At 43.8% G+C, this 21,928-nt stretch overlaps 1 protein-coding gene across 2 annotated transcripts in view; it reads left to right on the top strand.

The window, feature by feature from the left end:
• Positions 1-16,860, top strand: part of crlf3 (cytokine receptor-like factor 3) — a 67,907-nt gene extending 51,047 nt beyond the window's left edge. For both annotated transcript variants that reach the window (XM_059948222.1, XM_059948223.1), the window contains 6 exons: positions 703-784; positions 5,420-5,597; positions 7,453-7,675; positions 8,413-8,545; positions 10,251-10,363; positions 14,339-16,860. In XM_059948222.1, the coding sequence (XP_059804205.1) occupies positions 703-784; positions 5,420-5,597; positions 7,453-7,675; positions 8,413-8,545; positions 10,251-10,363; positions 14,339-14,589 (980 nt within the window). In that variant the 3' untranslated portion in view covers positions 14,590-16,860. The remainder of the gene's footprint in view (positions 1-702; positions 785-5,419; positions 5,598-7,452; positions 7,676-8,412; positions 8,546-10,250; positions 10,364-14,338) is intronic.
• Positions 16,861-21,928: the final 5,068 nt, after the last annotated feature.

The raw sequence follows: 21,928 nt of genomic DNA, 5'->3' as shown, positions 1-21,928 counted from the left end.
AGTCAAGATTAACTGCGATTCATTAGGTTTATAAAAGATGTTGGTCAGCGGTTTGTTTCCAGAGATGGAGTCAGATCAAGAAAGTGGAGGGAGGTTTCAGAAATGGACCAAGTGATTTTAAGGGCAGGGTGGAAGTTGGAGGCAAAGTTGAAGTTGACAAGCTCAGCATGGGTATGCAAAGCAGCACCAATGCACATGTCGATGTAACAAAGGAAGAGTTGCTGTTGTTATAACTTGTGTTGTTCTGCTGAGTATTGTAGACAAGCTATGTTGGTGCCAGAATGTATGGTGACACTTGTGGGCTGCCCCAAGCACATCCTCAGACTGTGGTCATTGACACAAACAATGCATTTTACTCAACACAAGCAAGCTGTGGCAGCATCTACAGAAAAGAGTACAGTTGTTGTTTTGGGCCGGGACTCTTTATCTGTGAGGACTTTGTATGTGACCACATATGTTTCCTCCTGTTTCTTCCCACAGTCCAAAGGTGTACCATTAAGGTCAGTAAGTTATTGGCCTGTAATGTTGGCACTGGAAACATGGTGACTCTTGTGGACTTCCCCCAGCACACTAAATTGGTCAATGATGCAAACAAGACATTTCACAATGTTTTGATTTACATGACAAATAGAGTGATTTTTTTATCCTTTGTCTTTAGATTGTTAACGGTGAGCTATCTGACAATCTGCTGTTGCCTTACAGGAGAGGCCGCTGTTCTTTGTGGCACAGCTGAGGAGAAACTTAGAAATTTCACAAAGAAAGCCATGCAAATTCAGCTTGACAGGTATTCTCTTACCAAACTAAACTAATTCTGCTATGGACTCTGTATTTATAGTGAATCTGGCGTGTAGATACTTTCATACAATCCAGAATGATGCTTCATGTGTCTCAATTGTTCGTCCCGTGTCATTGGAGGCCCGGTCTTAAATACTTCGCAGTACCAAGTTGCCCTGATAACCACAATCATAAAGAAAACTCAGACATCATAGAAACAGATCCTTCAGCCCAAGTCCTTGCTGGTTATCAAGCACCTATTGAACAAGTCCTGTCCTTATCCCGTTATGTTAATTAGAACTCAAATGGCAGTCAGAAAGGAACCTACCCTTTGAGCTCAGGTTAGACAGAATTCATATCCCCTACAAATGAATGTACAACAGTGACAGGCCCTTTACCCCATCGTGTTCACATCAATCATGATGCCAACATTCCCTCTCATTTTTTTTTACGCAGCTCTGTGGACCAGCCATTGCTCTGAGCTGGAAATTTTTACACAGCCTGAAAACAGAAAGGTGTTTTAACTGTGTGTTTTGTTCGGTAATATGCGTTCTAAGAATATTTGGACTGAAAATTGAAAACTCACATGCTTTTGATTTTATTTATTGAAGGGTATAATGAAATACAGTACAACAAAGAAAATCCTTCCCATTTCATGAACTTTTTACAGCTGCGCAGCAACAATGGCCATCATACTTCAGTTGCTGCATGGCTACGCACCAACATAGCTTAAAGGGAACAGTGCTGCCTGCATATGTTCCAGTATGCTCCAGACATGCCCTTCAAACTTTTCCCTTCTCACTTTCAACCTTTGCCCTCTAGTATTTGACCTTGAGGAAAGGGTTTTAACTATCTAATGCCACCCTTAATTTTATAAACTATCCGGTCTCTCCTCGGCCTCCAATGGTATAGCGAAACAAAATGGTCTGATTATCTGCCTTATTGCATCTGACCTCATTAGCTCTAAACCACAGTGCTTGTTGTGGGCTGGTGAATTTGAATCCTAAATTCAGATTTATTTGTCAGCACTTTTTTTTAGGCTAGTTTTGGGCATGGCATGGGGAATTTGGGGACAGATTTCGACACGGAATCAGGTTTAATAATCACTTGCACATTCATGAAATTTGTTACTCTGTGGCAACACTTTAAAAAAAATTGATTCAATGTACATTTACTATCAAAGTATGCATGCAGTATACAACTCTGATATTGGTCTTCATGCAGACAGACACAAACCAAAGAAACACCATGGAACCCATTTTGCCAATGTGCCAAAAAAAAAACCACAGATCACACAAACAACAAAAAATGAGCGAATAACAGAATATTAAACATCAAACATCAAAAAAGAGTCCTTGAAGCAGTCTAGAAATGTTCAGTTCAGCACAGTGTCGTTCGTTGACTACAGGCTGCAGAGCCAGTGCGTCCTGATCAAAATGGTGCAAAATAGCAGTAGACAAAGGAGCAACCAGAAACAACAAAATGAGTTGCAGAGTCCTCTGAAAGAGTCCAATCCACAAACGGCGTTGATCAAGCCTTGCCCAAGACCCAAGAGTCCTGCACCTTCCTCCAGCAGCAGCAGCGAGAGAGAGAGACCAGTTAAACGTAGGCGGACAGCGCTGAACACCCACTTGCATTCTGTTCTTGTCCTCGTTGATTTCAGCGTTGCTTGACGCTTTAATCAATGAGCTGGTTGAAAATCGGAGCTGATCGTGGGCTTGCAATCTGCCATTTGGCTGCACACTCCACTCTCAACCACACCAGATTCCCTCAGAGACGGCACAAGCACCCAGATCGTTCAGTCAGCCCAAAAATACATTATCAAAATGTAAATTAAGGCTCCAGTCCTACACAGACTTAGTAGTAGGAGTATACTTAAAGAAGATGAAGTAGTTTTGTGAACTGTCTGCAGGATATCATTGTTGGTTGCTAGCGCCATCTAGCCACAAAACTGTAAATTACAATAAGGAACATACAGTCCCTGAAGTATTCAGCCCACACAACTATTTTAATGTCTCACTTTCTAAATTTAAAATATTTTGAAGTATGGTTTTTGAGCTAATCTACAAAACATTGTGCATTATGTCAAGCTAAAAGAAAAATGCCAAAACCCACCGCCGTCTGTGGGGAGTTTGTACATTTCTCCGCGTGACTGTGTGGGTTTCCTTTGAGTACTGAATTTTCCTCCCACGGTCCAAATATATAGTGGTTGATGACAGGCTGATTGTCCATTGTAAATTGTCTGGTGACTGGGTTAGGGTTCAATCAAGGTTGCTGGGTGGCATGGCTCAAAGGCCAGTTGGGCTTATTCTGCATCTTTTGAAGATTATTACTAATACCTCCACAATCTCTTCAGCCACCTCCTTCAGAACTCTAGGGTGTACACCATCTGGTCCAGATGACTTGTCTACCTTCAGGCCTTTCAGGTTCCTAAGCTCCTGAAATCAGGTTCCCTAATAATGGCAACTTCATCACTTTGGCCCCTTGACACCCTCAAACTTCCAGCACACTCCTTCCTATGTCAGAACACTGTTAAATACAGAGATCCTGGATAAGAACCTGCTAGACTCTGCCAGAAAACTGAGGAGAAAGTTCGTCTTTCAGTAAGGTAATGATCCAAAGCACACTGGCAGAGCAACCATGGAATGGCTTCAAATGAAGAAAATTGATGTCCTTGAGTGGCCCAGTCAGGGTCCTGACCTTAACCTCATCAAATATTTCTGGCAAAAACTCAAAATTTCCATCCACCACAGCTGCCTTCCTATCCTGGTAATTTTGCAAGGAAGAATGGGCAAATTTTGCTCCATCACATTGTGCAAAGCTAATAAAGACTTATCCAAAAGACCATAGGTGGCTGCAAGAGGTGGTTCAACTAAGTACTGAGCAAAGGGGGATGAATACTTTGGAACTGCTGACAGCTCAGTTTTTTAATGTTTAGCTTTTCATGCTTTACAATTTTCCCTGTGGGTTTTTTTTGAAAAAGAGTTGGTGGGGTGGAGACGTCTCTATCAAAAGAGGTGTAAGACACACTTTCCCTCTGCTAGCCTGCAGCTCACCCTTGGGCAAAGTGTAGCACCTGTTTAGTTTACGCCCCCCAGCAGAAGTAGGCCATTCGGCCCATTGTCTGCTCTGCCATTCAATCATGGGCTGATCCAATCCCAGTCATCCCCACTCCCCTGCCTTCTCCCCATACCCTTTGATGCCCTGGCTAATCAAGAACCTATCTATCTCTGCCTTAAATGTACCCAATGACTTGGCCTCCACAGCTGCTCGTGGAGCAGATTCCACAGATTTACCACCCTCTGACTAAAGTAATTTCTCTGCATCTCTGTTCTAAATGGACACCCTTCAAACCTGAAGTAACCCTCTTGTCCTAGACTCCCCTACCACGGGAAATAACTTTGCCATATCTAATCTGTTCAGGCCTTTTAACACTCGGAATGTTTCAGTGAGATTCTCCCCCCCCATTCTCCTGAACTCCAGGGAATACAGCCCAAGAGCTGCCAGATGTTCCTCATACAATAACCTTTTCATTCCTGGAAATCATTCTCGTGAATCTTCTCTGAACCCTCTCCAATGTCAGTATATCCTTGCTAAAGTAAGGAGCCCAAAGCTGCGCACAATACTCCAAAAGTGGTCTCACGAGTGCCTTATGGAGCTTCAACATCACATCCCTGCTCATATATTCTATACATGTTTGCATTCATTTCTACATTGCATTTGTCTTCTGGAGGTTAGGTTTCCTGCACAAAGACTTCCAAGTCCCTTTGTATCTCTGCATTTTGAATTCTCATCCTTATTTAAATAATAGGCTGCCTGTTTATTTCTTCCACCAAAGTGCATGACCATATACTTTCCAACATTGTATTTCATTTGCCACCTCTTTGCCCATTCCCCTAAACTGTCTTTAAGACTCTGTTTCCTCAACACTACCTGCTCCACCTATCTTTGTATCATCAGTAAATTCAGCCACAAATCCAGTACTGTAATCCCATAGCCCAAATCATTAACATTACATCATTAAAAGCAACGGTCCCAACACCGACCCCTGTGGAACTTCACTGGTAACTGGCAGCCAGCCAGAATAGGATCCCTTTATTCTCACTCTCTGTTTTCTACCGATCAACCAATGCTCCACCCATGATGGACAAAAAAGCTGGATGAACTCAGCAGGTCGGGCAGCATCCGTTGAAAGAAGCAGTCAACCCTTTTTCTTGACAACTGGGCACCTCAGGCTCTCCATTCCCTCTACCAAGGCTTTTGATGGTGATATATATCAAAAAGAAGGGGGAAATAGTGAGGTTAGGTTTTAGGGACAGAGAGAGAGCGCTTGAGGTCAAGGGCAGGAACAAGTGTTCAGAGTCCAGGCTGAGCACTCAGTGTTGGAGACCAGCAATTTCCCCAGGTCAATAAGTCCAGAGGTGAGGCCTAAAGGTCAAAGTACAATGATCAGTGAATTTAGGAATCAAATTCTGCCAAAGTTGGAAGCCTGAATGTTGAAGCCCCAGGGCTTACTTGTCTGAGGGTGTGATGGTACTGGAAGGGTTTGGGGTGATAAACATACAAGATACCTCATTGGTTTTTGTTGCACGTTACCTGCAGTGCATAGTACTGAAATATCTGACCCCTCTCTCCATTAAACCAGTTTGCCTGAAGTCCCTTCCCTAGTGGAGGTGCCGTGTTTATCGGTCCAGTTGGACGAATCTTTCCTTGATTTTGTCAAGAACCGAATCTACACCCATGGAGTTATAGCGTCTCAGCCTCCTGTCCAGTTAGAGGAACTGACAGAGAGGCCAGGAGGGATTCTTGTCCGATGGTGCAAGGTGAGCAGATCTCCAGCGAGGCTCCTGTATTTCCTCACTCTTCCCTCCCCCTTTATCTGTCTGCAGCCCCCACAGTCTCTGCACGTCCACCTAATATAATCAACAGCAGTTAGTGTGGTGTGAGCTTCAGTTATGCGGAGAGCTTCAATCCGATTTGGGAGCTTACTTGGAACATGCTGGCCCTATGGGAGTAGATGGTCTATTCAGGCCTTTCAGCATTTGTCTTCCTGCCCTCAATTTTTCTTATGTAAGAATAGCTTATGTGTCACATGTACATTGAAACATGCAGTGAAATGCATCATTTGTGTCAATAACTGCTCCAGTCTGTGGATTGTACTGGGGGCATCCCACAAGTGTCACCATGCTTCCAGCACCAACGTAGCATCCCCACAACTTGCTAACCCTAACTCGAATGTCTTGGGAATGTGGGAGGAAACAAGAGCTTGTAGAGCAAACCCATGTGGTCATGGGAGAACATACAAACTCCTTGCAGACAGCAGTGGGAATTGAACGCTGACTGCATTCACTGGCACTGTAAAGCATTATGTGACCCATGAAGTTCCTGTGATGCTCATTCATTTGGATGAAGGCAGCAGATTGAGAGAGCAGAGGTTAAAATCCAGATTGTGTTCCTTTCCATCATAAGGGCTGTTTTACCATCAGTTCAGGGAATCTATCCTGGCTTCTGGGAGTTGGTTAAGTTCATCTTGTTCAGGGTGACTGGGCAGCTTTAACTTGGGAATGCATCATCTGTTCCCCTATGGTGCAGTCAAGTTTATCGTCAGATGGACAAGAACTATACATGTAGGTACCGATGCAATGAAAAACTTACTTGCAGTAGCTTCACAGGCACAGAGCATCATGTAACCACCATTCATAAGATAGACACATAAAATGCTGGAGGAACTCAGCAGGTCAGGCAGCATCTACGGAGAGGAATAAAAAGTTAACATCTTGTGCTGCCACCCCTAATCAGGACTCCAGCCAGTCCAGGTGAAGGGTTTTGGCTTGAAACAACATGTCCAACGATGACAGGAGACCTGTGGGGAGAGTTATCAAAGTGGTAAAGCCATTGCACTGGGGCAGCTCCACCCTCTCGACCTCAGAAATTCAGGTACAGTGGATGACCATGATGTCTTCTATCCCTTGTCATGCCCTTTGCTCTCCACAGAGCGCTGCAGTACCATCTTCCTGGCTGTTGGAGCTGAGGATGGGAATGCCCCTATCTCACCGTGGTACGCAGCTGCATCATGTACGCGTAGATACAGATGTGACGCAGAATGTGGGGTATACATAAACTATACACGACAGTGAATACAAATAAAGGCTAGTGGAGCAAGAAGCACTTTCATGGTAGTGCAAGAGGTGGTCTGTCCATAGTGTTCTGTCGCAGAGTTAGGCTGAAGGTTGCATGGGTCAGTTCAAGAACTGACTAGCAGAAGGGAAGTAACTGTTCTCAAATTGGGTGCTGTGAGGCTTCAGGCTTCTGTACCTCCTGCCCAATAGCAGCAATGAGACAAGTGGTGCAGTAGTTAGCAGTTTTCAATTGCCACTGAGAGTTTGCCTGTTCTCGCTGTGCGATTCCTCCCACATTCTAAAGACACACGGGTCAGGGTTAGCAAATTGTGAGCGTGTGGTATTGCGGCTGGAAGCATGGTGACACTTGCATACTTTGTGGGTCATTGACACAATGGCGCATTTCAGTCTGTTTCGATGGAGAAGTGAGAAATAAAGATGGTCTGACTTGGGTTTAAAGATGGTGGGGAGGAGTACCGGTGAGTGGGATTTGAACTGTGTGTGAGAGACGGGGAGGAGCAGTTCCCAATGTGTGATGCGAGTTGTGTGCTCTTTTCAGGACGATGATGACTTTGTGCCTCAGGAATATCGGTTACAGTTCTGTAAAAGTGCAGCCGGCCACTTTGAGGATGTCTACAGCGGACCCGACACGGAGTTCATTGTCTTGCACCTCGACCCGAATGTCAACTACACCTTCCGTGTGTGTGCCCGGGGGGAGGGCCACACAGAGTGGAGCCCATGGAGCATTCCGCAGACAGCATACACCACCCTGAGTGCGCACGGTCAGTCAGCACTCCTGTCTCGTCACAGGGTAGACTGCCTGAGCAGTTAAATGCCAGGTCAGCCCACAAGGCTTGCACCAACTGAATGAACATAATGGTCCTCGACTCACTAACCCCTCTGGGCAGTGGGAGCAGTGATGGTGCTCTCGATGTCCTTTCCGCTACCCCCTCAGCCCTTGCTGCGACAAGGTATGCCTCTCCCTGAGTGACATTATGACACGGGTACCCACTGTGACATGGGCACACCGCACTTCTCAGCAGGAACATTGCCCGATTTCTTCCCCCCACCCCCCTCGGCACCCTCCACTCCTCCCAATGCTGCCCTCCTGCCCCCTCTGCTGCGGAGAGGAGTAAATCTGCTCGGATCGAGGGGGGACTGCTGTAGAGATGGGGTGGGTCCCTGTCAATGCTGCCCTCCTGCCCCCTCTGCTGCGGAGAGGAGTAAATCTGCTCGGATCGAGGGGGGACTGCTGTAGAGATGGGGTGGGTCCCTGTCAACGCTGCCCTCCTGCCCCCTCTGCTGCAGAGAGGAGTAAATCTGCTCGGATCGAAGGGGGACTGCTGTAGAGATGGGGTGGGTCCTTGTCAATGCTGCCCCCCTGCCCCCCTGCTGCGGAGAGGAGTAGATCTGCTCGGATCGAAGGGGGACTGCTGTAGGGATGGGGTGGCCTGAGGGCTGTTGATCGATGAGCAATTCCTGATGATGCTTCCTCCTCAACACTGAACTTTCTCTGCAGAGTGGATCACGGGATGCGAAGGGTTCAGTCTCAGCAGCCGCAGGGACATGGCGTTGAGGAATGACTCCCCTACTTGCAGTGTGTTGTACTCCAAGGAGCCCACCTACACCAGCGGGCAGACCCTGACCTTCCGGTGAGTTGTTTATGGCCAAGTTCTTGGCTTCACTTACGATGACTGTCATCGGTTTCAGCATTGACAAAACGGGTGAAGTGATTTGTATTGAGTTTCTGGTAGAAAAGGCAATCAGTGTGACAATGTTGCAACTTAGGAAACAGCCAACGAAAGCCCTTTCATTCCCTTGAGACTGTTCTGGCATTCATTAAGACTATATTGGAATTGCCACAACTCCTGAGGTACAGTGAAAACTTGGCTTGCGTACTGTTCGTATAGATCAATTTATTCTGGTTGCCTCACCATAGGGAGGATGTGGAAGCTTTAGAGAGGGGACATTTATCAGGATGCTGACCGGATGAGAGCATGTCTTTTGAGGATAGGTTGAATGAGTTAGGGCTTTTCTCTTTGGAGCAAAGGAGAGTGAAAGGTGATTTGAGAGATATGTACAAGATGATGAGGCATACACTGATTGGACAACCGGAGACTTTCTCCAAGGTGTAAATAGTTAATGAGGAGACGTAGTTTAAGGTAATTGGAGGAAAGCACAGGGGGATTGTCAGAGGTAATTTTTTTTAGAGAGGTGGGTGCATGAGTGGTGGTAAAGGCAGCAGATACATTAGGGACATTTAAGAAACACAAGAGACTCTGCAGAATCTGGAAATCCAAAGCAACACACACAAACTGCTGGAGGAACTCAGCAGGTCAGGCAATTTCTCGGAGAGACACAGGCATGAAAGAAAAATTGAAGGTTATGTGGAAGGGAAAAGGTTAGAGTAGGTTAAAAAGTCGCCACAAACATTGTGGGCCGAAGGGCGTGTACTGTTCTATGACTGGGGATTGGGGGCAGGAAGGGGAACGTTACTCACTAGATCACAACCTCTGGAAAGAGATGTTTTACATAGCATAGTTCAACTCTACTCTAAAATAAACACACACACACCGATCATAAGGCTGAGTTCCAAACCCACTCCCAATTCGATTGATCCCTCAGTCTCCAACAATAAAGCAGATACCCTCCCTCTGGTGCCCCTCCTCTTTCCCTATCTTCCATGGTCCCTTGCCCTTTTTCCAGATTCCTCCTTCAGTCCTCTACCTCTTCCACCTATCACCTCCCAACTTGTCACTTCAACCCCCTGCCCCCCACCCACATTCCCCCTCACCTGGTTTCACCTATCATCTGCCAGTTTGTACTAATCTCCTCTTCTCTTTCCCCCCACCACTTATCCTGGCTTCTGTCCCCTTCTTTTCCAGTCCTGATGAAGGGTCTCAGTCCAAAATGTGGACTATTTATTCCCATCCATTGATGCTCCTTGACCTGAGGTTGTGAGTGAAGCAGGTACCCTCATCTTTTATCTCTCTGCAATAACAACCAATCTACTGGAGGAACTCAGTGGGTCAGGCAGCATCTGTGGGAGGACCAGAACGGTCAACATTTCATGTCAAAATCCTGGATTGGGACCTTAAGTGTTGACAATTCCTTTCCTTCCACAGATACTGCTTGACCTTCTGAGTTTCTCCCAGCAGACTACAATTACTTAAAGTGAAGATGCAATACTGTTCTAGTTTCATCTCTCACCCAGAGGCCTCAACATATTAGCTGCCGGTATTACAACATAAACTTCATCTGTGTTTCCTTGGAAAGCTCCAAGATGGTGTGTGGTGTGGAGTTTACTTGTCACTGAGCCTTGTTCTGAGGAATATTCCCTTTTGTCTCTGCTGCCAGGATGGAGGCAACGGGTCTGCCGGACAAGCGCGACAGTATCGGAGTGTGCGTCGAGCCCCAGAATGGATGTGACTCACTGCAGAGGGATCAAGCCGTGTGCATCAGCTCCAATGGTAATGAAACTTGCCTCTTATTATTTACAAGGATGTTGCCAGGACCTGAGTTAAAGGGAAAGGTTGAATAGGTTATGATTATTCATCAAGTGTGGGAGAATGAGGGGAGATTTGAGAGGTATGCAAAATTGAGGGGTATAGATTGGATAAATGCAAGCAGGCTTTTTCTACTGGGGCTTGATGAGATTAGAACTAGTTGTCATAAGGTGAAAAATGTTAGGGGAACTCCGGATGGTGTGAGTGTGAAACAAGCTGCCAGTGGAAGTGTGTTTGATGGCAACATTTGAGAAGAATAGATAAATACATGGATGGGAGGGGTATGATTCAGATGCAAGTTGATGGGAATAAGCAGTTCAGGACAGACTAGATGGGTCAAAGGGCCTGTTCTGTGGGGTTTTTGATTATGCTGGCTGTTTTACCAAGGTACCAGGAAATATAAACAGAGTCTGTGGAGGGACGGCAGGTTACTGTGATACGCTAAGCGGTGTCAACAACTGACTGTAATACTTGCAGATCTCTGTAACTGGATCCGTACTAATGTTACTGTTGCTGTCTCTTACTGCTTGTGGTCTGTTGGTCAGGAATTGGTAGCAGAATTGGATGTGCTTCCTAGCAGCTGGGGGCTTACCAGCTGTCTGAAAACTTGTTTATCATCCTGACTCACTTGGGCTTCTGTAATGTTTTCTAAGGCTGGTGGTATTGCCAGCAAGGCTAACATTTGCTTTCCACACGCACCTGCCCTCAGCAAAGGTACTCGCTATCTGGAAGAGTCGTCGTCCTCGTGAAAATGACTGCTCCACACAGTTATAAATTCTAAGCTGGGATGGGGTGCAACTTCCCAAGGGGATGTTTCCTGAGCATCTCTATGTCCAGGTGGAGGATGTGGTGGCTGTTCAGTGGCTGCTCTGACACAGTGTCTCACTCCTGTCTGTCGGGGCATTGCTCATCCAGAGTCCTCTCACACTCTACCAATGTCTGTGTGATGGAGGGAACTGGGGAAATTCTCATCCCAAGATACTCTCCCTCTGACCTGCTCCTTCCACTGGGGTGGTCTTTTTAAGTTTCAGAATGTGAGTAATTCATTGGCACTGATACACTGAAGGTCAAGGTGAGATCTTTAGTTCTTTGGTTCTTGTGCAGCATGCATGTTACTCTTGCCAGTGTGAACCCACATCATTATCCAAGTTATGATAATGGTTCACGGAGTTATAGCAAAGAAACTGTTTTAAATATAGAAGTTTTATTTGTACATTGGGAATACACAGTGAAATGTGTTGTTTTGTGTCAACGACTAACACAGTGAGGATGTGCTGGGGGCAGCTCGCAATTATCACTTCTGGCACCAACACAGAATGCCCACAACTTACTAACCCTATAAGTCTTTTAGGTGTGAGATGAAATCCATGCAGTCACGGGGAGAATTCCTTGCAGTTAGTGGTGGGAATTGAACCTGGGTCATAGTTGTAGAAAAGTACAGCACAGAATTAGGCCCTTCGGCCCATCTAGTCTGTGCCGAACATTTAAATTGTGTACTCCCATTGACCTGCATCAGGACCATAGCCCTACCGTCCATGTACCTATCAAAACTTCTCGTAAAAGTAGAAATTGAGCTTGTATGTGCCAGCTTTAGGGAGCAGTGTCTCAGGAAGGCAGCATCCATTATTAGGGATGTCCAGCACCCAGGGCATGCCCTTTTCTCACTGTTATCATCGGGTAGGAGATACAGAAGCCTGAAGGCACACACTCAGTGATTCAGGAACAGCTTCTTCCCCTCTGCCATCCGATTTCTGAATGGACATTGAACCCGTGAACACTACCTCACTTTTTTAAATATACAGTATTTCTGTTTTTGCACATTTTTAAAAAAGTATTCAATACATATAATTTATTTGTATATTATGTTTTTATTATATTTTTCTCTTTGCTAGGTATGTATTGATTTATTGCATTGAACTGCTGCTGCTAAGTTAACAAATTTCACATCACATGCCAGTGATAATAAATCTAATTCTGACTTGCATTGTCAGCTCGTTCCACACTCTTACGGCCTCTGAGTGAAGATGTTTCCCCTCCTGTTCCCTTTAAACATTTCACCTTTTACCCTTATCCCATGGCTCTGGTTGTAGTCCCAACCAACCTCAGTGGAAAAAGACTGCCTGCATTTATCTTATCTATACCTATAACCTTGCACATTATTGTAACACACAAAATGCTGGAGAAACTCCGCAGGCCAGGCAGCGTCCATGGAGGGGAATAAACACTTCAGGTGGAAACTCCCAGTCTGGATGAAGGGTCTTGACCCTGGTTCTCCTGATCTACCTGCTGCCTGAACATTTAACCAACTTTTCCTGCCTGTTTTGGTACTCTCTGCAAACTTGCTAATCATGGCTCCTTTGAATAAGTTCTTCCCCTCCAATATCGGGCTTCTGAACAGTCAGTGAACCCATGAATGTACCTCACTATTCTTGCTCTCTTTTTGCTCTCCTTAATTATGTATCTATCTATATAATTTATGATTTGTGTTGCACTGTATTGCTGCTGCAAAACAACAAATTTCAAAGCACATGTCAGTGGTAATAATTCTGATTCGGATTGTCACCTATAAGCCCATTGTGTTGGCAACATGTTCCATGGGTATAATACAACTTATCTCTGATTGAATGGCCTCGTATTCTTTCCCAACACCTGAGTGTTTGATTCAGTTTGAGAAACTCCCTATGAAATCCAGGAATCACTCAGCAACTGCTTGTGTTTTCCTCACGATCAGAACAATCCGAGCCCTCAGTAACACTGGTCGAGGGGAATATTGGACTGCATGGCTGGATGCAATTAATTACATGGAGTTTTGCAACTTAACACCTAGTATCTTCTTGCATAACCAAGGCACCAGGCTGCCTTAATCCACTCCCCACTATTCAGAACTACATGCTGGTTGGAGAGCAAAGTGCCCCTAGAGTCACCTCTTAAATTCATTACTGGTCTTGCCTCTGCTTCTCTCATCTGTTGTAAATTTCTTCACCCTGTCCTACCACAAGGTACAATCAGTGAACCAGAATCATGTTTATTATCACTGACATATCATGAAATGTGTTGTTTTGTGGCAGCAGTACAGTGCAATACACAAAATATACATATGAATGTGTATTTTTAAAATGTGGAAAAAGAGAGCAAGATTGTAATCTGATGGAGAAGCTGTCCTGAAACAATTGTGTCTTCAGGCTCCTGTACCTTTCCTGATGGTAGTGATTACTAACTCAAACTCCCATAAGTAGCAAACCCTTTTGACTACTTCCCACCCTGTCACCTGTAAGGATGCACTCCCCTTCTCTCAGTTCCTGTCTCTGCCGCATCTGTTCTTGTGATGAGGCTTTCCACATCAGGATATCTTTTGTTTTATTTTAGAGATGCAGTATGGTAATAAACCCTTCCAGCCTGACAAGTCAGTACAGCTCAATTACACACTTGACCAATTAACCTATTAACCTGTATGTCTTTGAATGTGGGAGGAAACCCATGTGGTCATAGGTAGAACAACTTACAATCTCCTTACAAATGGTGGGGATTGAGTTCATTGTACTAGTGTTGTGCAAACCACTACCTCCTGTGCCACTCCCCTCCTTTTCAGAAACTGAGTTCTTCCTCACTGCTGTTGGTGCAGCTTAGACCCACACGTCTGCCCTGAGCCACCCTTCCCAGACTCGTACAAGCGCAGGAGCATCTCAATAAAGAATGGTGCTCTTTTGTAGTTGGAAAGGCTTTGAGCTATGGTGTGTCATCTTTCAACACTTAAAAATATATTAAGCTATGTGAATGTATCAGAATTTTTCTTGTGAAGGTATCAGGAATACTATACATTTAAACATTTTCCAGGTTGAAATATTAACAGGCTAGCTGCGTGTCTCCTTGTTGGGAGAGAAGAGTTTGGTGTAGGAAGTATAGAGCTAACTTTATTTTTATTTGTTTATTCCTTTTCAGGGGCAGTATTTGTGAATGGCAAAGAAATGACCAATCAACTTCCTTGTGTTTCCACTGGATCCTTAGTTACTTTCGACATGGAAGTGGTTAGCTTCAGTTCTGCCAATGATGCTGCTAGCTTCAAACTTCGAGTGATCATCAGCTCGGGGAACCGGGAAGTGGTGTTTGATTGGTTGCTGGACCAACCCTGCGAGGCTTTATACTTTGGTTGTTCCTTTATGTACCCTGGCTGGAAAGTGCTGGTCTTTTAAGACTCTAAGGGCTAAGTCCTCATTTTTAACAGCATCTGTTGTGACTGAAATCAGTCTACTCATTCTTGTGCCGAGCAAGAGCCTCTCCATAAAGAATGGTCCTCGTATTCCACTATGACAGCCTGTAATTGGAAAGTCCTTGAGTTATTGGAGGTGTTTTACTTGTGGGATTGAGAAGGGAAAGAAGCAATTTTGTCATCTTTCAAGGCTTTTTTTTAAATGTATTAAGCCAAGTGAAAGTGCCTGAATTTTCTTGTGAAAAAGATTCTCCAGGCTGATACAGGGATCTGTGGAGAACGATGTATTGATTCTGAAGTGGATGTCTATTCAGTTAATGGCCAAGACAAAGGTTGCAGTTGTTGTTAGTGTGTGTGGACTGTTGCCCAGTGTGACATTTGGATTTTAGACATTAGCACCAACCTGAGAGATGAGGAAGTGCCGGTGCTCATCCTCAGCCCCAGCCTGCATTGTTCTTCACACATTTTGATATCAGCTTTGTCCAGGAATGCTTCAAAATTAAAGAAATGCCAGTATTTGAGTTCCTTACAGCCCTCCAGATGCTGTCTTGTATCTGGTTTAACAGTTTGCAGCCGCTGCCCTGCCAAAAATTGTTCGTGTGAACTACAAATGGGCTGAGCTCTACCTTAAAACAGCTTAAGAACAAATGTGAATTATTTTAGTGATTTTATATTATTATACTTTTATATTTTACCCTTATTTTTCCCCTGTAAATGGTAAGTGCAATTGAAGGTATTTAAAATATAAAAGATAGCATTTATTATTTTAACTAGATTGTCCTACTAGATATAAAGTAACTTTCCCAAGACATGAATATTCCCCAAGTTTATTACTCAGTGAATCCAGGCCATTCATTCCTTTGGTCTAGTTATTTGATAGTGTGTTAAGGGCTGGAGATTTGGGAAAACCTGTTCACTTGTGGATATGTGAAACAGTATATTGTGGTTAATGTACAAATTAATATTTTAAAATGTGGCCTGCAACTACAGGGCAGATATGATTACTCCTAAAGACTGAACATACCTGACAACAGAAGGGTGGTGGGACAAGGTGCTAGCTGAGTGTTCAGACCACAAATGTTACAGCTTTGTTTTAAATTTCCAAGGCTGGTGCAGTAACTTTTAAAAAAAAAATGAATAATCCTTTTTGTGCTCCATCAAATGTCCTTAGTTCAGAGGAGTGAGTTTTGGAACCAGTGCTGCCTGGAATCTCTTCTGGTCAGTTTGAGAGTATATTCTAAGTTGCAAAATAGTTGACTCTGAACTAGTGAAATTCCTTTAATGTGAAATTGTTTGCACTTTTTTTTGTATGATTAGGGCAATCTTGTGTTAGAAAGGGAATGAAAATGTCTTGATGAAGTGGGTCATTACTGAATCATTGTAAAGTGTCCAATTACATTAATTGCTGTGCCTGTATTTAGTGAAAACTACTTGTACGTTTCAACTTGCCTGGGATGTGCTGCTTGAATCTATTGGCAAGAGACTGTATTTAATGTATTCAATTTAAATACAATTTCTACTCAAAAGCAGAAATATTTTATAGAATGACTTGGTGTGGAATGCACCCAAAATAATATTTAGAAACTCAATGAAAAGTGCCTTTGTGTTATAAACAGCCAGTTGTTGGACAATCAGAATATTTAAAAGTGCCTGTATGCTTATCACTTGTCCTGAGAACTGCATCTTCTAATATTCCAGATAATTTTAAGACTGAACTGTTAGATTTATTAAGTATACTTGAAAACTTCACTAGCATGCTAACCAGGTCTGAGTAGACTGCCTGGTGTGGTGCTTAAACTTGTCATTTTTCATAGATCAGTGTCAGCCATAAGATAGTAGAATACAACAGTGTAGGCTAAGATAACATGCTGTCAAAGTTATTGTATCCTCTGGACTTGTTTTGAAAGGCTTTTGGTTGAGTGGAGATAATGCTGGTCTTCAACAAAAGTATTAATATCACAGCTAAGGCAGTTGCTGGAAAAGCATGCTTCCCTCTATAAATAGCAGATTTCAATTATGTGGCCTTGAAAGCCAATCCTATACTGTAATTTTACAAAGACGTTTGTCAGTAATGCAGTGCCAGTTAGGGTTTTTTTTTGTCATGACTGAATTTTGATTTATTAAAGAATCTGAACTCCAGCTTGGTCAGGGTCTCCTCTGCTACTTTTTTACCTCTTATTAAACTCTGCAACCTTCTGGCCATCTGCCTAAAGTGTATTGCAATAAGTGTTTTCTAATAAAGTGAAAGTACACAAAATCAGTAATTGCTTGTTTCACTTGCCTCAATATGTACAAGGCACAGGACAAACTGGTGCCACCATTTCACTTTGAATAATGGGAGGAATATTGTGTTATGGAGAATAATAGTTAAGCACCTACTGGATGGGTCTACAAACACAAATGGGACAGCAAAATGGAGGCATATGATTTTTCTGAATGGTGTTAAGCAATTTGCATTCATGAATTTGACTTAGCCACAACTGAGAAGGCACACCTTTCTAAATAGGGACAGCATGTTACAGATGCACATGGTGCACAAAGCAGTAGCTCTAGTAGAAGTGGCATAGTGCCGCCTTGCTTTCCGGGTTCGGGGAAATAGAAGCTACATCATGCTGTAACACTGGTTAGGCTGTATATGGAGCATTGCTCACAATTCTGGTTGCCACCATGTGGTAAGAATATGACTGCATTGGAGAGGGTACAGAAGAGATGCATCACAATGATCCCTGGGGTGGAGTATTTAAATTCAGAATGAATACCTAACAAATATACAAAAGTGACCTTTCGGTAGGAGGAAACCTGAAAGAGTCCAGAACCAGAGGGTGAAGAGCAAGGTTTAGAGGGAATGAGGATGTTTTTCCAAACCAGAGGGTAGTTGGAATCTGAAAAGCTCTGTTTGAAGGGACAAGAGAGTCAAATACAATCACTATTTAAGGCAATAGAAGGATCAAGAGCTAATGTGGGCAAATGGGGATAGCATTAAGCAGAAAATCAGCACAGGATTTGTTTGCTTTTGATGATTTTAATGCATTTACACATCATTTCTAAATGAAGCAAATCAGAGGTTGGGAGTCCTTGTGCAGGATTCCCTAAAGGTTAACTTCCAGGTTGAAGAGGTGGTAAGTAAGGAAAATGCAATATTAGCATTCATTTCAAGAGGACTAGCCCCTTAACTAGCAAGGGCTGTGCTGTCATTGGAGCAGTCTATGAGAATGGTCCCTGAAAGGAAAGGGAATTTGATGGTACTCATGAGTTTACAAGAATATGGGGGGGGCAGAGAGAGAAGGGAATCTCAGTAAAGCCCATCAAATACTGAAAGGCTTAGAGAGTTGATGTGGAGAAAGTGTTTCCAGTAGTGGGAGAGTCTAGAACTAAAGGACACAGCCTCAGAATAGAAAGACCTTCCTTTAGAACTGAAATGAGGTGCTCCAAGATCTTATCCTCGATACATTCCTGTACACTGGATTCTGGATTTCCTCACTTGCAGATACCAGTCAGTTTGGATTGGCAACAACTCCCCCACAATCTCCATCAGTAAAGGTGCACCACAAGGCTGAGCACTTAGTCCCCTGTTCTACTCATGACTGTCCGTGTTGCACAGATCCAATGCCATATTCAGAGCTGTGAAACAGACACCCCTCTTTTTCCCTTATTAGGGAGAGAGAGGGCCTGTGGTATGTTGAATTACCAGGTGAACGAGTAGTCTTCGTTGTGCTGCAAGCCTGTTTTTATTGATGCTTTGCCACATGCTTGGTGGGGAGGGGATCATTGTTTTGCTACTACTTACGATTGGGAGGGGGAGCGGGGGGGGGGCTTTGGGGTTCTAACATTTAACTGTCATTCATTCTTTGGGACACTCCTGTTTTCATGGATGGCTGCAAAGGAAAAGCATTTCAGGATGTATATTGTATACATTTCTCTGACATTAAATGTACCTTTGAAGTTTGTTGATGACAACACTGTCATAGGCCAAGTCAAAGTAGCAACTTTAAACTCCTAGGTGTTACTATTCCAGAGGACCTATGCTGGGGTCCAACGCGCAAGTGCAATTATAAAGAAAGCATAGTAGCGCCTCGACTTAGGAGTTTGCGGATATTTGACATAATATGTAAAACTATGACAAACTTCTATAGATGTGTAGTGGAGAGTTTAGTGACTGGCTGCAACACAGCCCGATATTGAAACACCAATGCCCTTAAATGGAAAATCAGACAAAAAGCGGTGGACACGTCCCAGTTCATTATGGGTAAAGCCTCCCCACCATTGATTGAGCTTATCTACATGAAAACACTGGCACAGGACAGCAGCATCCATCATCAGGGACCACCACCACTCAGGACATTCTCTCTTCTCAATGCTGCCATCAGGTAGAAGGTACAGGAGCCTCAGGACCCACACCACCAGGTTCAGGAACAGTTATTACCCCTCAATCATCAGACTCTTGAATTAAAGGGAATAACATCACTCAACTTCACTTTCCCCATTATTGAACTGTTCCCACAACTAACTGATTCACTTTCAAGGACTCATGTTCTCAATATTTGCTTATTTTTCTTCTGTATTTGCAGTTCGATGTTTTTTACACAGTTTACCCGCCCTGTTGAACTGAACTGCACTCTGGTTGAACCCCCTAGCCCAGGGGTCGGCAACGTTTACCACTGAAATGTTTACCGCGGGTTGCCGACCCCTGCCCCAGCCAGACTGTTTTTAATTAATTCTATAGATTTATTTATTTATCTATAGATTTCCCACAAGGAAATGAATTGCAGGGTTGGATATGGTGACACCTGTACTTTGATAACATTTACTTTGAACTTTAGTCAGAGGATGGTAATTGCCACAGGTGGTGTAGAGGCCAAGTCATTGGGTATATAGGTTCTTACCTATTAAGGGTGGGGAAGGTAGGAAAACGGGGTTGAGAGTGATAATATATGAACCATGATGGATTGGCAGAGCAGACTTTATGGGCCCAATGGCCTAATTCTGCTCCTGTAAGACCACAAGACATTTGGAACACAATTAGGCCTTTCAGCCCATTGAGTCTCCCCTGCCATTTCATGATGGTGGATCCCACTCAACCCCATGTACCTGTCCTCTCACCATATCCTTTGATACCCTGACCAATCAGGAATCTAACAACTTCTGCCTTAAATATACCCAGAGACTTCACCTCCACCGCAGTCTATGGCAGAGAATTCAACTAATTCACTATGCCGACTAAAAAAAAAATTCTTTCTCACCCGTTCTAAAAAGTCACCTTCAATTTTGAGACTGTGCCCTCTAGTTCTGGATACCCCCACCACAGGAAACATCCTCTCCACTTCCACCCTAACTACTCCATTCAACATTCAGTAGATTTCAATGAGATTCCACCCCCCCCCCCCCACCGGCATTCTTCTAAATTCCAGTGAGTACAGGCCCAAAGCTGCCAAATGCTCCTCATATGTTAACCCCCTTCATTCCCAGAATCATCCTCCTAAACCTCCTCTGGACTCTCTCCAATGACACATCCTTTCTGAGATACGGGGCCCCAAAACTGTTGACAATACTCCCAAGTGTGGCCTGATTAGTATCTTACAAATGTCTCCTTACTTTTATATTCTATCCCCTTGAAATAAATGCCAACATTACATTTGCCTTCTCTACCACAGACTCAAATTGTAAATTAATCTTCTAAGAGACTTGCATGAGGACTCCCAAGTCCCTCCACACCTTTGATGTTTAAACCCCCTCCCCATTTAGATAATAGTACGCACGATTGTTCCTTTTGATTGTTCCAACATGCATTATGCATTTCCCCAACACTGCCACTTTTTTGCCCTTTCTTCCAATTTGTCTAAGTCCTGCTGCAATCACATTGCTTCCTCAGTACTACCTACCCCTCCACCTATCTTTGCCACAAAGCCAGCAAAATCCATTATCTAAATCAATGACAAACGTTGTGAAAAGTAGCGGTCCCAATACTGACCCTTGAGGAACAGCACTAGTCACCAGCAGCCAACCAGAAAAGGCCTCTTTTATTCCCACTTGCTGCCTCTTGCCTGTCAGCCACTCCGCTATCCATGCCAGTACCTTACCCGTAATGCCACAGGATTTTATCTTGTTAAGCAGACTCATGTGTGGCACTCATGTGTGTCAAATGTTTTCTGAAAATCCAAGTAAATAACCACTGCCTCTCCTTTGCCCACCTGGCTCGTCAGTTCCTCAAAGAATTCCAACAGATTTTATCATTAGTCTCCAAGTACCCTGAAACCTCAATCCTAATAATAGATACGAACACTTCCCAACCACTGAGGTTAGGTTAACCAGTCTACAATTTCTTTTATTTTTTTCAATCTTCCAGGCCTCTGGACCTTGCCAGAATCGATCTTGAAAGATCATGATTAATCCATCTGTTATGTATTCAGCAACCTCTCGCAGGGCTCTGGAATGTGGTCTATCTGATAGATGACTTATCCACCTTCAGACCATTCTTTTGGTCTTTGGTTTTATTATCAAAATGTGAAGAATAAAAGCTTAATACCTCAGGTCCAGCTCCCCTCAGATCAATGGATTTGATGGAGGCAAGATACTCATGTTCAAATGTTTCTTCTCCACTTTAAACAGTTGTTCACCCAAGGCAGTTTGGGCATGTCCTTGAACGCCCCCTCCCGGGGATCTGCTAATCTCTCCCTCTGACAGACCTCAGACCTGGTTGCATGTGTTTCAGAAACCTGCTATGCTGGTGCGTGTTAGTGAGATGATGGCATGTGGTTTTACACTGACAGGGTTTGTTTATCCTTTCTGGGAGTTCTGAGGATTTTTTGGATAAACCGTTGGTGGCACCTTTCCAGGGCTGTGAGCTATGTGCTACAGGCTTCAATCTACATGTGACAAATAAACCTGAATATGAACAGGAAGTTCAGCTGTCAGAAGCAGAAAGAGCAGCAGCCACTGCTTTATCAATGAAATGGATATTGATGTGAAATAGAAAAGAGTAAGAAATTGTGAGTCAGAAGAAAATAGTACAGGTATAACTCACTACTTGGGATAGCTGGACTTATGAACAGCAGGTAATTAAAACCACCATCACACCATGGCAGGCTGCAAAACTCAACTCAAACTGGGCTAGAAAAGGAAAAGTGAAATGTTGGAAAAAATCTGACTCGCTCCTGCAGAACAGTCATAAATAGCTCACCTATTGTTAAAGCAGTCACTTATTCTACATGACTCTAGCCCAACACTAAGATTGACTCCATGCCTGTAAATATATAAATGTACCAGGCCCTCCCATTTTCTAAAACCTACAGCAAAATAACTGAGTGGTAGTAAACTTAAACGCA

The sequence above is a fragment of the Hypanus sabinus genome, chromosome 23 (assembly GCF_030144855.1).
Source record: "Hypanus sabinus isolate sHypSab1 chromosome 23, sHypSab1.hap1, whole genome shotgun sequence".
NCBI lineage: Eukaryota > Metazoa > Chordata > Chondrichthyes > Myliobatiformes > Dasyatidae > Hypanus > Hypanus sabinus.
The sequence above is the reverse complement of the archived record's forward strand: the minus strand, read 5'-3'. Positions and strand labels throughout refer to the sequence as shown.